At 44.1% G+C, this 21,938-nt stretch overlaps 1 protein-coding gene across 1 annotated transcript; it reads left to right on the forward strand.

Annotated features, from left to right (window-relative positions):
- Nucleotides 1-3,118: 3,118 nt before the first annotated feature.
- On the forward strand, nt 3,119-6,388 carry LOC146611812 (nucleic acid dioxygenase ALKBH1-like). The gene is made up of 7 exons (XM_085343553.1): nt 3,119-3,256; nt 3,743-3,851; nt 4,357-4,519; nt 5,226-5,232; nt 5,460-5,543; nt 5,676-5,869; nt 5,947-6,388. The coding sequence occupies exons 1-7, from the start codon at nt 3,119-3,121 to the stop codon at nt 6,386-6,388; spliced, it is 1,137 nt and encodes a 378-aa protein (XP_085199679.1).
- Nucleotides 6,389-21,938: the final 15,550 nt, after the last annotated feature.

Below are 21,938 nucleotides of genomic sequence, written 5' to 3' on the forward strand. Positions count from 1 at the left end.
CAACCCTGGGCAGGTGTGCTGGCACTCAGTGGTTCCCAAACTTTTTTTGCTAGGCCCCCCTTTGTTTTACAGGAAAAATGTTTGCGCGCCCCACCCCCGCATGTACCAACGCACACACACAAACACATCCTCCAACCACACACACCTATATTTTCCGGTTTATTTCACACCTCAAACATTTAGTAAACAATTAAGCAAATACAAGTAATCTGGAATAAATTACAGGTAGTAATAAAATAAACTAACTCTTTTACGCTACGTCCGCACCTACACGGGTATTTTTGAAAATGCAGCTGTTTATGTGTATGGGCCTTTCATCCACACGTAAACGGCATTTCGAATCACCGAAAACTGAGATTTTTTTAAAACTCCTTTTTTGCGTTTCCGTGTGGACGAGGAATACAGAGTTTGACAGGCAATGTCAAAGGTATGTGCCTTTTTTCACTTCACACTGTGCGCCACATTATTGTTTACATGAGATGAATTGCAGAATAGCAGATAGAGACAAAATACTGTTAATCTGACTGTCTGCAGGTTTTACATGCTTACACACACACGCAGTTACTGTCCCTCCAGTTAGAAAGGCAGAGGCGTCACGGTGTGATTATTTTACGTGTAGGTGTTTTTTTTTCCCTGTGTAATAATTTTTACTGCCTTACTTTCAGTTAATGTATTTTGTTTTGCACTATGCATATTTTATATGCCATTAGGTCATTTATTGTGAAAATTCTCATGTAGGAACGATTGTACTGCATGTTGGTTCCACCGGTGCACCTGAGGGAGATGCACGCTCATGTTGATGTGTGAGCATGGCAAGTTGAAGTTTTTTTTTGTTTTTTTTTGTTTTTAATTTATTTACATTTTGCACACATTTACAATCTCTCATTGGTGCAACAACATCTTTAAATGTTGAGTAAGAAAACAAAAGAAATAGGAGAAGACTAACAGAAAAACAAAAAACAATATAAATATGCGTGAAGGCCATTCTTATGACATTTAACAATATCCTTTCCGTGAACACTTTAACATACATGCGGCTTACTTGGTACACCAAACGAAACACATTCATTAAAAGGATAGAAACTGGGTCCCATTTTCACATATCAAAGCAGCATCTTTACATGAATCCTTCAGTAATTCTAAAGATGACTGTAACTGTCCCTGAGACAGTTAAAATAAAGTTGGTTATTTCATGTTTCTGTGATAGATTCATGCTTAATTTAGTTCATTTATTTATAAGATAAGATGATAAAAGTGTAACATTAATTAAAAAACATGTCTAAAATATGTGATTACAAAATATGGGTTCGTTAAATATGTAAAGTGCTGTAAAGTTTGTATGAGGTAAAGTTTGTAATTGTCACATGACCAGAGTTTGGTTGAGAGCACAACCATGGCATTGTGGAGCTAGCATGGATACATGGCTACAGATGCATCTACAGCCTCAGCGTTAATGTTATTCTGCATGTTGTCCAAGAGGCGCACATGGTATGGTTTCATGTATATTATTTGTATAATGCTGCATATGTGTTCTACACTGGTAATGAGAGGACATTTTTATGATATCCATTATTGTGCATTTTTTCTGTTCTGCTTGCACAAGACTGTTTATGGACACTGATATGAGAGACTGATAAGCTCAAAACATTTAAGTTGTAAACTTTGTGTTTCTTCAGTTTTCACGGTGTCTGAAGACAATAAGAGTGAGAGAGAGAGAGAAATAAATTTCCGAAGACATCAGTATGATGCGTGGCCATTCTTTGTTGGACCCCTGTAGTTACAGTACTTACAATCAATATCAGACTCCACCAACCAAAAGGCTCTCAAAACAATATATGTATGTGAATTTTTGCGTGTATTCTTATAATTGTTACCTTTTTCTTTTACGCTTGGCTTTTTGTGTTCATGTTCTGTTGTTTTGTATACTTCATCTGTTCGTATGTTGTATACTCATTGTTTGTTAAATTGTCACGGTATGGCATGGCACACCGTGGAAGGAGTGGGGAAGGAGGACCCAGGCGCGGTGCTCGATGTATAGACAGTGTTTATTTACAGAGTGAAACAACGTAACAATAAATCCCCGTGTTCTCCCAGACTCCCGTGTCGTGTCTCCCGTGAATAGTCCGTGTTTCTGTGCTCTCTCCGCTCCCGTGTCAGCACCCCCCGGTGCTCGCTGCTCTCGTGTCTTCCACGCTGCTCCTGCGGGAAACAAAAGACGCAGCCGTCAGGACACATACAACTGCGGGCATGCACACACACTAACTCAATAACCAGGACGACTAACGTGGAGTCTCATGCAATGATCCCGCATCGGTGGGAGCTCCAAGACTCTCCTAAGTAGCTCCCCCGACGAGCCCTGATCAGCGGCAGGTGTGTGGCTTCGGGTGTGGCCAGTCCTTCTGCAGGGCCACACCCCTCAGGCCTGCAGGTGGCTGAGCTCCATCCTCCAAGCATACCCGCAGACATAAACACACACACTCACATCTACAATCATGGAGGAGAGCAGCAGCAACACCAAAATACATATAATAATAACAATAATAATATAATTCATAACTGCTCAGGGATCCTGGGTTGCTCAGACCCAGGACCCTGACATAAATAAAGTTAAAAAAAAACCAAAAAAAAAAAAAAAACCCTTCTTGCCATGTTGCTCCCTCTGACCTGTGACGTAATGGTGCGTTCAGGGCCAGCTGGGACCTGAGAGCGATTAAACAGCGTCTGATTGGTGGGTGCAGGAGTTTAAATATGTGAATTCTTTCAAGCCTAACTTTGAACAAATTTATTTTTCAGAGTTGGTTGTTCTTCCGTTTTTCTCTCAAATCCTTTTAACCAATATTTCGATGTGTCTGCATTTTATTTGTAATCTGTTTCTTATTCCTGATCAAGGCTCTGAATAAAATCATTTTTAAGAAAAAATTATTTCCGAGTTTCAGTAAATGCAGCTTCGATCACGTGATTGAGCACCGTGACCCGCGTGCACAGTGACATTGAAACATGTTACAGTTTGTCTCTCCCCGCTCGCGCTGTTAACTGTTTAAATATCTGTTTGTTTGTTTTGTTCTTTCATTTTTGTTAGTTTTTACTTCCGGAGCAGGGCATGCAAGACAGTGACGTCATGGCTAAGATGGCAGCCTCCATGGTGGAGGGTGGAGAGGATTCGTTTCGGAAGATATTCAAGTTTTACAGGAGAAGGAACCCCCCGCCGGACCTTAGCGACGTCATCGACTTTTCCATGTGTGCGCCCGGTGAACAGGTGAGAGCAAAGCGCGCTCCCGGCGTCTAGCAGCCATCTTTCTCCTTGTTCTTTTTCATGGGTCAGTTTGAAGTTTGACTTCTCTGACCAACAAAGTGAACAGTTCCACAGGTTACCTCCACCTGCCCTCACCTGTCCACTTTCATTTCTGATCTGGTTTTCGTGTAAATCAAACTCACCTGGATCGATCATTTCATCGATCATACCGATAACTGTGTGTCACAGCGGGAAGTTAGAAGGTGGTCGAAGCAGCAGACAGGTGTGAGGGTCAGAGTTCAAACACGAACAGTCTGAATCTGCAGATCACCTGAATCCACCTGACTGACGTCACAGTGGACTGGGTGTCACCTGACTGGTTCAGGTCTGCTGAAGAACAGGTGCAGACAGCACCTGAGCGAAAATGATTTTACAACCCTGACGTCTGCTAATGGTGTGTGTGTGTGTGTGTGTGTGTGTGTGTGTGTGTGTGTGTGTGTGTGTGTGTAGATTGTTCCAGTTAACCTCGACGCCGCCGCGGTGAGCGATGTGGAAGCCACTAGAGTCGGATTACAGCCCGTCAGAGAGTGGCGAGCCTTCGGCCTGCGAGGACACCCAGGTACACGCTCACGTCAGAGTTTAAATAAAGTTTGGATGCGTGCGGTCTGGTTCAATTCAGTCCGGCTGTAAAGAACCAAATAACAGCGACAGTTGCCTCGCGGCGCCTCGTACTGTGAGGTAAAGCGTAGGGAGAAGCCGGCTCTGAGGCAGGTTACTGAGAGTTAGTCTCATTTTTCCATGTTTCAGGAACTGAAGTGTTTTTAGTTTAGCTCAGTAGAATGGTCTCGACTGTAATGGACAGTTCTGATTGGCTGTCCACTGGGAACGTAATGTCAGCATCGTCTTCATCCAGCGAGGACTCGCTGGATGAAGACGATGCTCTGCATTCACTCTGCTGTGGCCTGCTGCTGAACACACGAGCTGCTTTATGTCTTTGTTACCGGCTTCAGCCGGTAACAAATGCTTCATCTGAAGATGGCCCATGAACTGGACCGAGTTTAGTGCTCTGGGTGCACGATGATGATGATGATGATGATGATGATTCTGCGCTCTTCCTCATCCAGGGTTCATCTTCATCTCCGATCCGTTCCTGCGCGGCACGCAGCCGTTCTGGCTCCAACAGTGTCTGAAGATTTACCCTCAGAAACCAAACATCTGCAACCTGGACATGCACATGTCCCCCTTAGAGACTCAGGACATCTGGGGACAGAGCGTGCACAGCCTGAGGTGAGACTCACAGGTGTGTACAGGTACGTGCTGCACAGGTCACAGCAGGAGGAGCTCGACCTCCCGATGAAGGTAAACAGTCTACTACCAGCAGGGGTTACTGCGACGCCACCACAGCCACCAGCTGCTCAGGTGTATCTGCGCCTGGTCATGTGTGCGTGTGCGTGTTTGGAGGTGGCGGTCTGAGCATGGCTAAAGACCATCAGAGCTCTGAGTTTACAGCTGATTTTCAAACCGTTTCGCTTCTTCCAAATCCTCAAATTATGCAAATGACGCAGTTTAAAATGCCGCTTTTTCTCCCCCAACATTCCTCTAACATTCCTCTGATCTTCCCTAAATGTTCCTCAGACATTTCTCCAATGTTCCTCAGATTTTTCCCAAATGTTCCTCTGATGTTCCCCCGACAATTCTGACATTCGCCTGACGTTCCGCTGATGTTGACAGGAGCGCAGATTGTTTCTTTAACCTGATGTTCGTATTGCCATCGTTGGTGTCGAGCAGCTGCTTTTTGTGACCTTCTGCTGTGAAAGCTGAGAGTGAAGTGAAAAAGTGAGGAAGGGTTAGTGTTTATGAGAGTGCAAACAAAACCTCGGAGCCTGTTTCCTATTTTATGCAAGAAAAAGCAACTCAAGTATTTAATTACTGAAAATCCTCGACTGCTGCAGTGTCTAATGAATTCAGTGCCACCAGGTGGCGCTGTTTTAAGGTTCACTGTTGTTTGCAGGTTTGGGGAGCTCAGCTGCTGTCGGATCTTTGAACAAACTGTGTGCCCTCGTCTTCCTCTTTAACCTATTTCATCAGCATACTTTACTGATCCCTAAGGAAATTATGTGGGTTACAGTTGCTCCAGTACAGTAACAGACCAGACTATTTAACAATGCGATGTGTTCCAGATCTAAGATTTAAGAAATAACACAATATGTAAAACTTTGATCCGCAGATCTTCTGCGGCTGGAAAACGAGAACTCTCCTGGAGAGGCTGCGCTGGGTCACGCTGGGCTATCATTACAACTGGGACACAAAGGTGAGCATCTGCTTCACCTCTTCGCTGCTGCTCCTCCAGCAGCACAGGCGGGGACGGTTTTAGAGCAAACGTTTGCCACGGTCTGTTGTGGCGCCCTTTCTCTTCATCTCACTCCTCCCCTCCTGTTTGCAGACGTACTCTCCCAGCAGTCACACTCCTTTCCCACGTGACCTCCACCTCCTCTCCGCTCACGTGACAGCTGCCTGCGGCTTCCCTGGCTTTATCTCGGAAGCGGGAATCCTCAACTATTACCGATCAGACTCTTCTCTGGGAATCCACGTGGACGAGTCGGAGCTGGACCACACTCGACCGCTGCTGTCGTTTAGGTGGGACGCTTGTTTTTTCACCGTCGTTATGCGAAGGACATGTTTGAATTCCCTGTTTTTCCGTGTTGTCTTTACAGTTTTGGTCAGTCAGCCATCTTTCTCCTGGGCGGCCCCCACAGACAGGACCCCCCCACAGCCATGCTCATGAACAGTGGGGACGTGATGGTGATGTCAGGGCCCAGCCGCCTTCTGTACCACGCAGTCCCACGAATCCTCCCCCCACCTCCGGGGCGTCTGGCATTAGAGACGGGGGGAAGCATCCAGACCCCCCCACCACAGGAAGGCTCCGTGGTGGAGCCGGTGTCCGAGGAGGAATGGGCTGTCTGCTCCAGGTACATCCAGAGCTCCAGAGTGAATGTGATTGTCAGACAGGTGCTGGCACCTGCACAGAAATTTCCAGAAACTCCCCGTTCTCACCAAACCACAGACACTGGACAGACGGACGGATACGATGATGGAGAGAGCAGAAAGAGGAAGAGGAGCAGCAGTGACTCTCCTTATGCTGCAGAGACTCACTGAGGGGACTTACAGCACGGGCCTCCATGAAGGACGGCTTCTGCTTGGTTACTGGGTTTATTTGTTAAAGGATTTATGTGGGTCAGTGTGTAGATGCTGCCAGAGACGGGACGAGACCCGATCTAAAGATGAACTCTTGGGAGTCGGTGCTAATCTGGATCTGTTAATCTGTTAAAATGATTGTTTAACGATTGTGTGAATGCAGTCCTTGGTATCTTAAACTGATTCAGTGAGCAGTAGTCATGAAGAAAGAAGATATAATCCAGTACCCAGATCGAGCTCTATGTATGTATGCAATGTTGCCTCTAAGCTGTGCACGTGCGCACTGCTGGCACGGTCTCTGCGCACAGAACATCTGCGTTGCACACAAAAAAAATCTAACCTGAATTGAAATTAAAACTTTAACAATCCTGTTTTGCAGTGTGAGTCAGTGACTGGCTGCTCCCATATGGGATCAGAACGATGCCACCGTATCCCATAGTCCAGCCAATGATGCGATTCACATTCGTATATACGCAGCTAACCAACGTGGTTGACAGGCTATGACACGTTAATGACAACGTGTACAACCATTGGAGACGTGAGCAGGACAGACGTGAGCAGGACAGACGGAACAACTGATGGGAAAAGTGTGGACTTTATACCAGTTTTTAAGTTGTGTTGATCGTTGTTTATATTTACTGCAGGAAGAAACGGTAAAAACATTGTTTTATAAGGAAACGCTCGAAAGCCTGTGAGCAAAAACAAAACCAAAAACACCCTCACTGTGAGAGATTTGCGCCATAATCAGTGTGTAGTGTAGTCAATAGTTTTGTTGTGTGTGTCAGAACAATGATGCAGAACAGCTGATTGAGCTGTAAATAGTTTGAAACACCTTTAAAAAGAAAATAGCTGCAAACAAAAATAGCTGAATTACTTTTTTGAAGTATTTATTCTTCTTCTTCTTCTTCTTTTTTTTTAAATACAAGATGTGATATATATATATTGATGTTCATGTCGATATCAGCTGGATAGTTTAGTGGTAAGACTCTATGCCTTTAGAGTGAGAGTCACAAGTTCAAGTCCTGCTTGAGCCTCTGCATCCAGTGCTTATCTCTCATGGTGATGAGGTATAACACATGTGCTACGGCAAGGAGGAGTCTGGACGCCAAGACAGGGGGGATATCGTCCTCCCCGAGGTCGGTCAACGTCAGGAAGAAGCAACATTTAGCTTAGGATGTGAGGTTTGTTGAGAGAGAGATCAAGTACTGAGAGCGCAATGAGAGTTCAAGAGTGGCATCCTTTACTCGAAAGCTAACAGCGGGCTAAGATAATCAAAGTACTCCTGTGTAGGATGTTCAACACCGGAAGGTTGCCAGTTCGATCCCCTGGTCGTTGTGTCCTTGGGCAAGACACTTCACCTACCGCCTACTGGTGTTTGTGGTGTAATTGCATTGTACAGTAGATGTTAATGCAGCCGGTCAGTGTAGTTAGGCTGATGGCAGCTAGAGGGCGGGACCGGTGTGTTTTTGTATAGAATGTGTTGTAATGCAGCGTTGTTCCAACTGCTGGTTTAACGTGGGTTGCGGTCAATGTCAACCTTAGATCCAGCACAGAGGACAGAGATGAGACTATAGGGCTTTGGAGTTGACGTCACGCCGCAATGCATTGTGGGAGCGCAGCTCCATTTTCGGGGTCTACGAATCAAAACAAACACACTGTGTTGTGAACGACGACGACAAGAAACATGCTTAAAAGCAGCTCAAAAGAAAACGGAACGGAACACATAGAGTGCATCGCAAATCTGGACCCATATGAAACAGGGCAGTGGAGTAAAGACCCAGATGACTTACCGCCACTGTCCTACCCCGATAGCTTCACGTATCTTGTTTGTGGAGTAAGCGCTTACACAGCGAACCAGTTTCGTAATTACAAGTCACTGGAGGCGCACATCCAATTTACAAATGGCTGGGTGCAAGATTTGGCTATTTTCAAGCCGCCAAACTCTGAGTACGTCGTCAAAGTAAGTCAGCTGGAGTGCATCGAGTGAAATAGCCATTTTCCACCCCCCACCATAATTAATGTTATACATTTATCATTGAACTGCTAAAATATCGTTATCATATTATATGCCCGTAATTGTAAAGTACATGCAAATTAACACTTTGATAATCGGGCAAATTATTAACGCCAATTTGTGTCCTTCCTGTCTCATTTCATTTATTGTCTTTACATCAACCAATCAAGTCACTCCATTCGATGTTTGATCGCAATTTCTATAACTTCCGAGACCACCAACGATGATATTATTCAGCTATAAAGTGTGATGTGAACATATTTAGAACTTACCGGAATGAAAATGTCTTGAGCACACCAACTGATATCTGGAGACGTAACAGAACTTGTGTTGGATTATGTGTCCACAGGTGTTTGTACTTTGTGTCTCAATAAAATGACGGTAAAAGGCCCCGCCCACATCCTATACGTGTCTTACCATGCAATGACTCTGTGAATGGACTGGAGAGGGGTTGTGGTAGAGTCCTCCGTCAGGAATGAGATGTATGTGTCGACTTTTTATTCTCCCTCAAAAGTATTATGCCATAAATGCTGCACAGGGCAGCTCTGCTAACAGGTTATGGGCCCAGACAGCAGTAAAGAGGAGGTCCTGTAACTGCCAAAGGAAGGGCAGCGTTTCCTGTAACCGCAAGTTACCGGCAGGTGTTAAAAGTTTGGCACGATTAAGTGAGTAAGCGATTTTGTGCATCATGAGCAGACGCACGGCAGAGTCGGGTAGTCGATATTCCCGTTTGCAGTTTGATGGAGATGAAAGGAAATATGAGATATGGGAAACGAAGTTCCTTGGTCATCTCAGACTACAAGGTTTGAAAGATGTCATCTTGAAGGTTGAGGGTGATGAAGAAGCCGAAGGTGAAGATGATGACAAAAATGCAGAAGCATATGCAGAGTTGATACACTTTCTAGATGACAAAAGTTTATCGTTAGTTATGAGAGATGCAGTTGATGACGGACGGAAAGCTCTAAGAATCTTGAGAGGTCATTATGCAGGAGTGGGCAAGCCACGGATTATAAGTCTGTACACCGAACTTACTTCTCTCACAAATGAAAGGAATGAAAGTGTGACGGACTATATTATCCGAGCAGAAGCAATTATCACAGCGTTGAAAAATGCGGGTGAGCAATTAACTGATGGACTTCTGATCGCAATGATAATGAAAGGACTACCAGAGACATTTAAACCCCTGATCGTGCACGTTACACAGAGCGAAGCAAAAATCACATTCTCAGAGTTTAAAGTAAAACTCAGAAGTTATGAAGAAACCGAGAGAATGCGTGCGGCTGTAACAGATGACAACGTAATGAGGACAAAAGTGCAATTAGACCAGGATTCTACTTTATGGCGAGCAGACGACCGAAGATCAAAGACTAATGAGATTGTGTGTTTTAAATGTGGACTAAAGGGACACACTGCAAGAACGTGCCGATCCAGAGTGTGGTGCAGTTTTTGCCGGAGTAGTACACACAAAGATGCGACCTGTAGAAGGAAGCTGAGACGGGATGAAGCGAGAGGGGTTGTGGAGAAGGACTACGCGTTCAAGACGGGCTCCGAACCCCAGAGGGTCCCGGACGGCGGCCAGGAGATGCTGAACAATCAGCTACTGGTGGATACGGGAGCGACGTCACATATCTTTACGAAGCTCGAGAGTTTTAAGACTTTTGATGATACATTTCGACCCGAGGCTCATTGTGTAGAGTTGGCTGACGGAAGGCGGAGCAGAGGAGCTGCAAAGCGGCGAGGAGATGCTGAGATAAGTATGATTGACAGTAAAGGACGAAGTCACAAGGTAACATTGAAACAAGCACTCTACATTCCATCGTTTCCACAGGACATTTTGTCAGTAAAAGCAGCTACTAGTAACGGAGCCACTGTGGTTTTCAAACATGGGGACAGTTTTCTTAAACATGTTGATGGAACAAAATTCCCTATATGTGAACATGAGAGACTGTTCTTTATAAATACTGTGCAAGAGTTTGAGGAGAAATGTAATGGATGTTTTGATATGCAAACGTGGCATGAAATCCTAGGACACTGTAATTATGAGGATGTTCAAAATTTGCAAAATGTCGTCGATGGAATGGACATTAAGGGTAAAATCAACAAAAATATGCAATGTGAAGCCTGTATACAAGGGAAGTTTATCCAAACTAGGAACCGAGAACCTGATGAAAAGGCCAGGACAGCATTAGAGTTGGTACATACGGATTTAGCTGGTCCGATTACGCCAAACTCTAAAGAAGGGTTTAAGTACGTTTTGTCGTTTGTTGATGATTATTCAGGTGCAACATTTGTATATAATCTGAAACACAAAAGTGATACAACTCAGGCAACTGAAAGATTTATTGCAGAGGTGGCATCGTATGGGAAAATCAAGTGCATTCGTTCTGATAATGGAACTGAATTTACAAGTAGACAGTTCAGAGATTTGTTAAGTAGACACGGCATTAGGCAGGAAACTTCGGCGCCATATTCGCCTCATCAAAATGGAACAGCAGAGAGGAACTGGCGTACACTTTTTGACATGGCGAGATGCATGTTAGTTGAGAGCGAATTGCCAAAGTCTTTATGGCCATATGCAGTACAAACCGCGGGAGTGATTCGGAACTGGTGTTTTAACAAACGCACAGGTCAGACAGCGTATAAGATGTTAACTGGAAAAAGACCTGATCTTTCTAGAATGAAGAAATTCGGATCATTCTGCTATGCTTATAAACAAAATAGGGGAAAACTGGATCCAAGATGCGACAAAGGTGTTTTCTTGGGATATGACAAAAACAGTCCAGCATATTTGATCTATTTCCCAAAAACCGGGAAAGTTGAAAAGCACAGATTGATAAAAATACTAAATCCTGTGACAATGGATCAACAAACACAGAGTGATCAGATGTGTGAAGATGAGGTTTATGAATCCAGAAAAGATGGTGGGTCCAAACAGACGAAGGATGAGGATGTTCAGGATGGTAGTGAAAGCAGTCAAACTGAGTCTGAGGTTAAAATTGATGATAAAGTAGATGCTGGAGCTACACGTTATCCATCCAGAATTAGAAAGAGACCTGATTATTTGAGTGACTATATCACGGATGTGAAAGAGTGTGAAAATGAACAGATGCAAACTAGTGTCGATTATTGCTACAGATTGTTGTGTGAAATACCCACATCATTTAGCGAAGCTATTGTGTCAAGCAAGTCAAAAGAATGGGAAAGAGCGATGAATGAAGAAATTCAATCCCTTAAGGAGAATGACACATTTACTTTAACCACCTTACCAGAGGGAAAGAAAGCAGTGGGGGGTAAATGGGTTTATGCCGTTAAAAAGAACTCAGACGGATCAGACAGATATAAAGCTCGATTTGTGGCTAAAGGTTTTAGTCAAACGAAAGGAGTTGATTATGAGGAGACTTTTTCACCGACTGCTAATTTATCGAGTGTGAGAGTTTTGATGCAGAAAGTGGTTCAGGATGATATGTTGGTTCACCAGATGGATGTAAAAACCGCCTATCTACATGCACCAATAAATGAAGAAATATATATACAACAACCAGAAGGTTTTGAGATAGAATCAAGTGAGACTAATAAACTGGTGTATAGACTAAAGAAATCACTTTATGGGCTGAAGCAATCGGGTCGTAACTGGAATCAAACCTTACATGACTATTTAAGCAGTTGTGGATTTAGACAAAATATTGCTGATCATTGTGTGTATTCAAAAGTCACTGAAAGTGAAAAAGTAATCATCATAGTGTGGGTGGATGATTTACTTATTGCAGCTAATAATGAAAATGTGCTTTCAGGTGTGAAAGAAATGCTCTCTTCTAAATTCCAAATGAAAGATCTGGGGAAGCTTAACCATTTTCTAGGAATAGATTTTCTTGAAGAAAAAGAATGTGTCACAATGTCACAGAAAGTATATATTGAGAACATTTTAAAGAGATTTAACATGCAAAACTGTAAGCCACGGTTAACACCCTGTGAACAGAAATGGACTCATTCTGATAAATTCGAGACATTACCAGATGTGAGGAGATATCGTGAAGCGGTAGGATGTCTTATCTATCTGAGCCATTGTACGCGACCTGATTTAAGCTATGTTGTCAGCAAACTGTCACAATATTTCAATGCGCCAACTGTTGATGATTGGACAGCAGTGAAACATGTTTTGAGGTATTTAAAAGGTAGTCGAGGGAGAGAACTGTGTTTTAGGAAATGTTCAAGTGGAAAACTGGGTCTACAAGCATAGAGTGATGCAGATTGGGCATCCGATGTTTCTGATAGACGCAGTATGACAGGTTATTGTGTAAGCCTAAATGAAAATGGTCCTTTGATATCATGGAAAACCAAAAAGCAGACAACTACAGCATTATCAACTTGTGAAGCCGAATACATGGCATTAGCAGCAACAATTCAGGAATGTATGTATTTGACTTATTTGATTCAAGATCTTGATGAGTTTGAGTATGAAATACCTATGATTTTGGAGGACAATCAAGGAACAATCGCTTTGTCAAAAAATCCAGTGAACAGACAAAGACGTAAACACATTGATGTGAAATATCATTTTATAAGGTCAGCTGTACATGAAAGAAAAGTGCTCATTGATTACTGTCCAACTGAGTCAATGGTAGCAGATATGATGACGAAACCAGTCTCAAAGTCTAAGTTAGACAAATTCTCTGGATTCGTGTTTGGAATATAAGATGTTTTTTCCCCCAACCTGTGTACAAGTGGGGGTGTTGGATTATGTGTCCACAGGTGTTTGTACTTTGTGTCTCAATAAAATGACGGTAAAAGGCCCCGCCCACATCCTATACGTATCTTACCATGCAATGACTCTGTGAATGGACTGGAGAGGGGTTGTGGTAGAGTCCTCCGTCAGGAATGAGATGTATGTGTCGACTTTTTATTCTCCCTCAAAAGTATTATGCCATAAATGCTGCACAGGGCAGCTCTGCTAACAACTTGATATCAGCTCGTCTCACGGCTGCTATCCAGGCTAGACGCCTTCGTTTGGTAATATCCGATACATGAGCTCCTTCATGTTGCTTCCAGGTTGGGAAAGCATAAAAAGACAATCCAAACGTATTCCCGTGCCGGTCGTAAGATCGAACATTGCAGCCGACCACACAGCAAGTACGACCCATGGCTATGCTTTCGCTCCTTACTTAGACCCCCAAAATGGCGGATCGGGCCAAAATCCTTTCCACGCCCACCTCCGTGACATCACGCTCCAAAGCCCTATAGCGGAGGTCGGGTCTTTTACTCAGCCCCTTCTTTAATTCCATACAATACCACCGTACCACCTACTGGTGGGAGGTAGTAATAGCTGCTGCTTATTACAATATACCACATCCCTCTTTTCCGAGATAAAGATACTACCTCTTAACTACAATATTTTGTAACATAAATGCACCTTTTAAATCGTAGGAACATCAACAATAGTATATTCTTGAGACATTAAGTAGAGCACCACCTTAGATTGCCTATCACTTGAACAATGCAAATACATATCAGTGCAGTGTTTTGAAAACAGACCAGTCACCTTGTGGAGCATTGGACTGCCATTACCTCATAAGACTTTGTTGTTACACTATCTCTTACCGTACATTACTAAATCTCCATTTGCACTATTTGCCTATTTGCACTACTCTGCCTGGTTTACACTCAATGTCATTTACCCTTACTTGAATATTGTATATTGTATATTGTATAGCTTTCTTGGTATAATCGCATTGTATTTATTTAAATTTTTACTTTTTAATTATTTTACTTGCATTTCTTAATCACTCTCTTATATTTAAATGTTCTTTTGCTATTTCATCTAGGGTTTGAGAGTAACGAAATTTCTATTCTCTGTATGTCCTGTACATGTGGTAGAATTGACAAATAAAGTTGACTTTGACTTTGACTTTGAGATGAACACATGACAAATTGGATGAGACATGTCAAAATGAACATATGAAACATGACATATTTTCTCTCTTTTCCAACAAGACAGTTATCTAACTCGTACAGAACAACTCAGGTACAGGGTAGAGTGATTCTAAGTTTCCCAATCACTTAGTCTCTATACCTGGCAGGGCGTATTATTGCTCGGCCACTGCGTGTGTAGCATGTGGGTGCATTGTCCATACTTGCAGGACGAGAGTGTTGTGGGGTGTCACTTGCTGGTGGCATAACTGGCTCTTGAGCGTGAACAGACAGTTCATCTGGGTCCATGGATGTGTCCTTAAACAGACTTGGGTGTATTTTCCTCAGATGTCTCCTGTTCCTCCTGAGCACCTCACCCTCTGGTGTTTGCACAGTGTAGGAGCGTGGTTCCTCTCGCCGGTGAGCTACAACAGCTGGCTCCCAACCGCGCCGTGTTTGCATGTGCACAGTATCGCCCGAGGTCAAAACAGGCAGTGGTCTTGCATGCTGATCAAAGTGGTATTTCCACTTCGACTGCAGTCCACGCACTTTATCGTGAATGTTCTGTGGGGTTGACTGTCTCAACACAGCACTGGCGCATGGCAGCATGCTGCGGAGAACCCTTCCCATCAGCATTTGTGCAGGTGACACATTCAGTCCTGTGACTGGAGTGTTCCTCAGAGATAACAGCACTAGATGTGGATCTGTTCCAGATCGTATTGCTTTTTTAAGTGCATGTTTAACAGTCTTTATGGCTCGCTCCGCCATTCCATTTGAAGAAGGAAAACCAGGACTGGAAAAAGTTAGCTTTATCTCCCAAGATGCTGCAAACGATCTCATCTCGTAGCTGGCAAATGGAACATGATCGCTCACTATCTCTTTGGGAATTCCGTGTCTTGCAAAGACTGATTTCATCTTCTGAATCACAGAGTGTGCCGTTTTGTCAGGTAAGTTAAGAACTTCTGGGTATTTGGATAAATAGTCAACTAACAAAAGATATGGCTGACCGTTCAGTTCGAAGATGTCTGCTCCGATTTTCATCCATGGCAGCTCTGGAATCTGATGTGGAATAAGCGGCTCAGCCTGGTTCTTTGGCTGCATTTGCTGGCATTGTTCACACTTTTCAAGCATAGCCTCTATATCGTGTGACATGCCAGGCCAGTACAGTACTCTTCTTGCTCTGGCTTTCGTGCACTGTACACCTTGGTGTGCGAAGTGCAACTTCTCCAGGATCACTTGTCTGAAGCTTTGGGGTATTACAATCTTGTCCCCTATCATAATAATGTCATCGTGGATACTGATGTTGTGTCTCATAGGCCAGTAGCTGTGGAGTGTTCTGTCTAAACTCTTCCTTTTAGCTGGCCATCCGTTGAAGTGTTTCTCACGCACAGCTTGTAGCACGCTGTCTGCTGCAACTGCCGTTCTCAGGTCACTCAGTGTTTTCTCACTCAATGCTGCTGTGGCCTCCAGAGCATACACAACTCTTTCATCGTTTGTGTTTTCACTCACATTTTCATTGTCACTGGTGGTTGTGGCACGTGAAAGTGCATCGGCTATGAACATGTCTTTGCCGGGGGTGTATGTGACGGTGAGATCATATCTCTGTAGTTGCAGCAGCATTCCTTGTAACCTTGCTGGTGCCTTGGATAGCAGCTTACGCATTATCGCCTCCAGGGGTTTATGATCAGACTGCACGGTCACTGGTCTTCCATAGACGTACTGGTGGAATCGTTTAGTGGCAAACACAATGGCTAGCAACTCTTTTTCTATTTGGGCATACCTTTTTTCTGTGTCTGTGAGTGTTCGTGACGCATAGCACACAGGTTGCCCTTCTTGTAATAGGCACGCTCCCAGCCCATCTTTTGAAGAATCGGCCTGCAACGTTAGTGGTTTCTTGTGGTCATAAAACCTCAACACTGGTGCTTGTGTGAGCGTCGCCTTGAGCATCTGTAACGCTGCTGTGTGGTGTGGCTGCCACTGCCACGCTGTGTCCTTTTTGAGTAGCTGTCTTAAAGGTGCTGTGAGTGATGCTTCATTTTGAATGTACTGTGCCAAAAACTTCGTCATTCCCAGCAGACGCTGAAGGCTTTGTTTGTCTTCTGGAGTCGGCATGTTGACAATAGCTTTGATCTTTGAGACATCTGCTTTCTGCCCTGCTGCTGCGATAATATGGCCCATATATTTTACTGTGTCGACTTTGAACTGAATTTTGTCCTTGTTAAACTTCACGTTAGCTGCTCTTGCTTTCTCCATGACCTTCTGCAGGATTTCATCGTGTTCGTGCTCTGATGTAGCTGCGATTATCATATCATCTGCAATGATAAATACACCAGGAATGTTGCCAAACGTCTCACAATTCTTTTGTTGAAAAACCTCGCTGGCGGATTTGATCCCGAATGGGAGCCGGAGGAAGCGATATCGGCCCCAAGGTGTGTTAAAGGTACAAAGCTTTGATGACGGCTCGTCCAGCTTGATCTGCCAATATCCATCTTTTTCATCCAATATGGTTAAGATGGATTTTCCTGCTAGCTTGCTGCGAACGTCCTCGTGTGTGGGGATGGAGTAGTGCTGGCGTTTAACTGCTTGGTTCAGATCACAAGGGTCCAAACACACCCTTAGTGTTCCGTTCTTCTTCTGTGTGGCGACAAGACTGTTGACCCAATCTGTAAGCTCATTGACAGGTGTTATGACATCTCTGTTTTGTAAGTCCTGTAGCGTCTTCTTCAGCGGGTCCATTATGGAGAGAGGCACGTTCCTGCATGCATGAATCACAGGTGTTGCGTTCGGGCCAGTGTGTATGTGGTGAATTCCAGGGAACTCACCTAAGCCTGTGAACACATCAGCATACATCTCCACAAGCTCTTCCTTGGTAGAAGGTGGTTTGGCTAGTTTCGTTATAGTGGATGTTGTGGCAAGGGTCTCAACTCGTTTCACCAGATGCAGCTCCTCACAAGCTTGCCCACCTAGGATCAGTTTATCTGCATGGCTTGATACAAGAAAGTCAAACACAGCCTTGTGCTTCCGTGCTTCACACTCAAGAGACACCACACCATCTGCACGTATGCGGGCTCCACCAAAAGCTATGAGTACAGTCTTTGTGGGCTGTAACCGAGGCATCCCTGGTAACTTGTTGTAAACTGATCTGGGGAGCACATTAGCGTCCGCACCTGTGTCTAGTTTGAAGGTGACTGACACGTCTCCGATTGTTACACTTTCATGCCAACTGTCAGTTTTGTGCTTGTCACTGCACACCACGCCAATGTACAGTGAATCCCCATCAGTCTCAATGTTATTAATAGTTTTTGTTTTCTTGTAGTTTCTACTTTTCTCTGCGCCTGCTCTGCATACTTTTGAGAAGTGGTTATTTTTCCCACACTTGTGGCATGTTTCCCCATAGGCTGGACACTGTCGGAGCGCGTGTTTGTTGCCACATTTGTAACAAACCATTTGCTTGTCGTTGCTCGTCTTGTTTTTACTGTGTCCTGATTTAATGTGTCCTGGTATTTTTCTTAATGTGTCCACTGACGTATCTTGGGCTGCAGTTGCTGACTGCATAGCCTGAATCTGTGACTTGGCCACTTCTGCTGATCTGCATATTTCTGTCGTTTTGCGCAGTGTGAGGTCGTTGTCACGAAGTAATCTCTCTTTTAGTCTTGTGTCATTTATGCTGAACACCAATTTGTCCCTGATCATGTCGTCCTCATTGACCCCAAACTCACAACTTTTACTTTTCTGACGGAGTTCTGTGATATATCTGTCCACTGTTACACCTGTTGACATTGGGTATGACCAGAACTTATGGCGCTCAAAAACAACGTTCTTTTGTGGACTACAGTAATCCTTAAACGCTTTCAGAATGTCCTCCATTGTTAGCGCATCTCCGGCCGGGGTTACAGTGAGTGTGTTGTACACTTCAAGCGCCTCCTCGCCGATAGTGTGGAGAAGAATGGCTGTTTTAACCTTTTCATCTTTCTCCAGCGCACCCGTAGCGGTCATATATAGTCTGAATCTTTGTTCCCACCTGCGCCAGGTCTCAGATAAATTGCCGGTGAGCAGTAGCGGCGATGGTGGCCTGAATTGCTCCATGCAACGTCTACCGTTAGCTAATCCACAGCTAGCTTACTCACGTCGCGGTCCCCGTTCACACGGCCTTGCCAACTTCTGACACCATGTTGTAACTTTATGCAGCGTTGTTCCAACTGCTGGTTTAACGTGGGTTGCGGTCAATGTCAACCTTAGATCCAGCACAGAGGAGAGAGACGAGACTATAGCGGAGGTCGGGTCTTTTACTCAGCCCCTTCTTTAATTCCATACAATACCACCGTACCACCTACTGGTGGGAGGTAGTAATAGCTGCTGCTTATTACAATATACCACAGAATGTTATGTTATGTGGGGGGAGAGCAAGAACAAGAAAATAAAGTGTGGTTATAAATCGTACAGTGGACCCGCGTATAATTGAATAACACGACATGGTGTCAGAAGTCCTGTACTGATCCATATAACCTCGACTGAATGAACCTGTGTCTGGCGGAGCTCGCGGAAAAACGAGGGGAGAATATGGCGGATGAGACTGCACAGAGAGAACACCGGCGGGGCCGAGCGCGACATTCAGCATCCAGCCACCGGAATCCTTCGACTTTTCAAAACCGCAGGAGTGGTCCAAATGGATACGGAGGTTCGAGAGATTCCGTCTCGGCAGTAATTTGAACGTCAGCTCGGAGGAAAACCAAGTCAACACGTTGATTTACTGCATGGGAGACGAGGTGGACGATGTGCTTCGCGGTCTGAGTTTAACAGTGGAGCAAAAGACAACGTATGAGGGGGTACGTGATGGTTTCCAGGCTTTTTTCATTGTGAAGAAAAATGTGATCTATGAGCGCGCCAAATTCAATATGCGCCAACAGGGAGAAAATGAGACAGTGGATGCTTTTGTGACAGCACTGTATGCGCTAGCAGAACATTGCAACTATGGAGTGCTACATGATGAGCTGATACGTGATAGGCTCGTTGTCGGTCTCACTGACAAACGGCTGTCAGAACGCATGCAGCTTGACCCAGATTTGACTTTGCAGAGGGCTATCAACATGGCGAGTCAAAGTGAAGAGGTAAAGCGACAACAATCCTCCTTGCGAGGTGACTCTAGAGCTGAGGCTAGCGATGCTAAGTCAGTAGATAGAGTGCATAAAATCAGCCGAAGCCTGGTAGAACCAAACTGCTCCAGACTGATAGTCGTCAAACTAAAACACGTGGATTCCGAGAAGACGGCAAAAAAGGGCCAACCTGTCAGAAATGTGGTGGCGCTCCATCCCATTCAAAGCAGGATTGTCCAGCGAATGAAGTGAAATGCCATGCATGTGAGGGAAAAAGGACATTACAGGCGTGTATGCAGGGCACCAAAAACAGTGCATGAGGTTGAAGAGGATGAACATGGTTTGTTCCTGGGCAGTGTTAAGTGTGAGGGTGAGCCGTGGACTGTCGACTTAAGCATAAACAACAAAAACGTGTCATTTAAAATTGATACAGGTGCCGATGTGACAGTCCTACCCCTTAAGGTGTTTAAGGAGCTCTACAGACACAACCACCCCCCCATTCTCCACAAACCAACCAAGGCTCTGCTGGATCCCGGGAGGAGTCGTTTGGATGTCGTTGGTGTCAGTGAGCTTGCACTGAGGAAGGGAGACAAAGAAATATTTGAGGATGTCTTTGTCATCAGACACCTGCACACTGCTTTGCTGGGGAGACCTTCCATTAGCAAGCTGGAGCTTGTGGCTCGTCTGGAGAGCATAACTATAGAGACCCTTAAAAAGTGCTACCCAAAGCTGTGCAGTGGTCTCGGTGAAGTACGTCAGCCGTACGACATCAAACTGAAACCTGGAGCTCAACCTTTTTCCTTGAAGACGCCACGGAGAATCCCGTTGCCTCTGATGGACAAAGTTAAGCAGGAGCTGGCCCGTATGGAAGAACTACGGGTGATCAGCAGGATTGAGGAGCCAACTGATTGGTGCTCAGGCATGGTGGTGGTACCGAAGAAGACAGAAGATGTACGTATATGTGTCGACCTTACACACCTCAATGAGTCTGTGTGTCGAGAGAAGTACATACTGCCATCGCTGGAGGAAACATTGGGCAGATTGGCTGGTGCCAGCATATTCAGCAAGCTGGACGCTAATATGGGGTTTTGGCAGATACCTCTGACGGAAAGCTCAGCCAAATACACCACTTTCATCACTTCTTGACGTAAGGGAAAGGGAAAATGCTTATGAACTTGCAAATTAAAAACATGATGCATTTAAAGTAGCCCTTTTTCATTTTTATTTAAGTAGAGAATTTGTTCTAGTGTGTGATGGCCGAACCTGTTCCTTTTCATGGAGATCATTTCTCCTGCATTAAGGAAATTCCCTTCACATGGCACAGAAGAGGCTGGAGTGCAGAGAAACTGGTAGAGATGCAGTTATACAGTCTACCTGGGCCCCACAAACTATCAGCTAAAGAGAATAAATAGATTAAATTGCTGCACATTTGGCAGACTAACATTTTCAGATTAATTAAACAATAAAATATATATTTTTATAACATTACATGTAAAGAGTCAAGTGGAAGTTTTTCAAATTCAATTTCAAATTCAAATTTTTATTTGTCACGTACACAGTCATACACAGTACGATATGCAGTGAAATGCTTAGACAACTGCTCATGACCTAAAAAAAAAAAAAAAAAAAAAAGGGCTATGAATAAGATAGGAAATAAATATGAAAAATTAAAGTGTAAATTTAACTAGGAAGGAATAAAATATAAAAAATTTAGGTTAAAAATGAAATAACTGTACAACACAAATTAGAATGAAGGGTAAATTTAACTGGGAAAGAATAAGATAAAATATATAAATTAAAGTTGAAAATAAAATAACTGTACAACAAAATACACAATACACAGTATAGAACTATATAAGAATGTATGAAGAAATATAAATAAATAAATATATATATGCACACACACACACACACACACACACACACACACACACACACACACACACACACACACACACACACACACAATAACAGCAGCTGTACAAGTATTAACTGGAAATGAAGAATATAGTGACCAGTGTTGTGCAATCCACATTATGTCTTGTGCAGTGCAAATATGCTTAAAGTGATTTAAGTGATAACAATGTCCAGAATGTCCAGTGTGTGTGTAAGAACTATATGTGTGAGTCAGTACTGTGTGGTGGTGTGATTGAGAGACCGTATCGCCTGCGGGAAGAAGCTCCTCCTCAGTCTCTCTGTGTTGGTCTTCAGGGAGCGGAATCGCTTTCCTGACCTCAACAGAGAGAACAGTCCGTTGTTGGGATGGCTGAGGTCCTTCACAATCTTCCTGGCCTTGGTCCAGCACCGCCTGCTGTAGATTGAGTGCAGGTCAGGGAGCTCGGAGCGGATGGTGCGCTCAGCTGATCGCACAACCCTCTGTAGAGCTCGTCTGTCCTGCATGGTGCTGTTCCCGAACCAGGTTAAGATGTTTCCCGTCAGGATGCTCTCTATGGTGCGCCATTTTTCTAAAGTTATTTAATGATATATTATATTATTATGG

This window comes from Diplotaxodon limnothrissa, linkage group LG19 (assembly GCF_057381915.1).
Source record: "Diplotaxodon limnothrissa isolate DT_005_m linkage group LG19, D_limnothrissa_male_GT1.1, whole genome shotgun sequence".
Classification (NCBI taxonomy): domain Eukaryota; kingdom Metazoa; phylum Chordata; class Actinopteri; order Cichliformes; family Cichlidae; genus Diplotaxodon; species Diplotaxodon limnothrissa.

Excerpts from the sequence above, each read along its gene's own strand:
- LOC146611812 (XM_085343553.1), top strand. The coding sequence starts at position 3,119 with ATGGCTAAGATGGCAGCCTCCATGGTGGAGGGTGGAGAGGATTCGTTT. Across the intron at positions 3,852-4,356 it reads CGGCCTGCGAGGACACCCAG|GGTTCATCTTCATCTCCGAT; the intron begins GTACACGCTCAC and ends TTCCTCATCCAG. Across the intron at positions 5,870-5,946 it reads CGACCGCTGCTGTCGTTTAG|TTTTGGTCAGTCAGCCATCT; the intron begins GTGGGACGCTTG and ends TTGTCTTTACAG.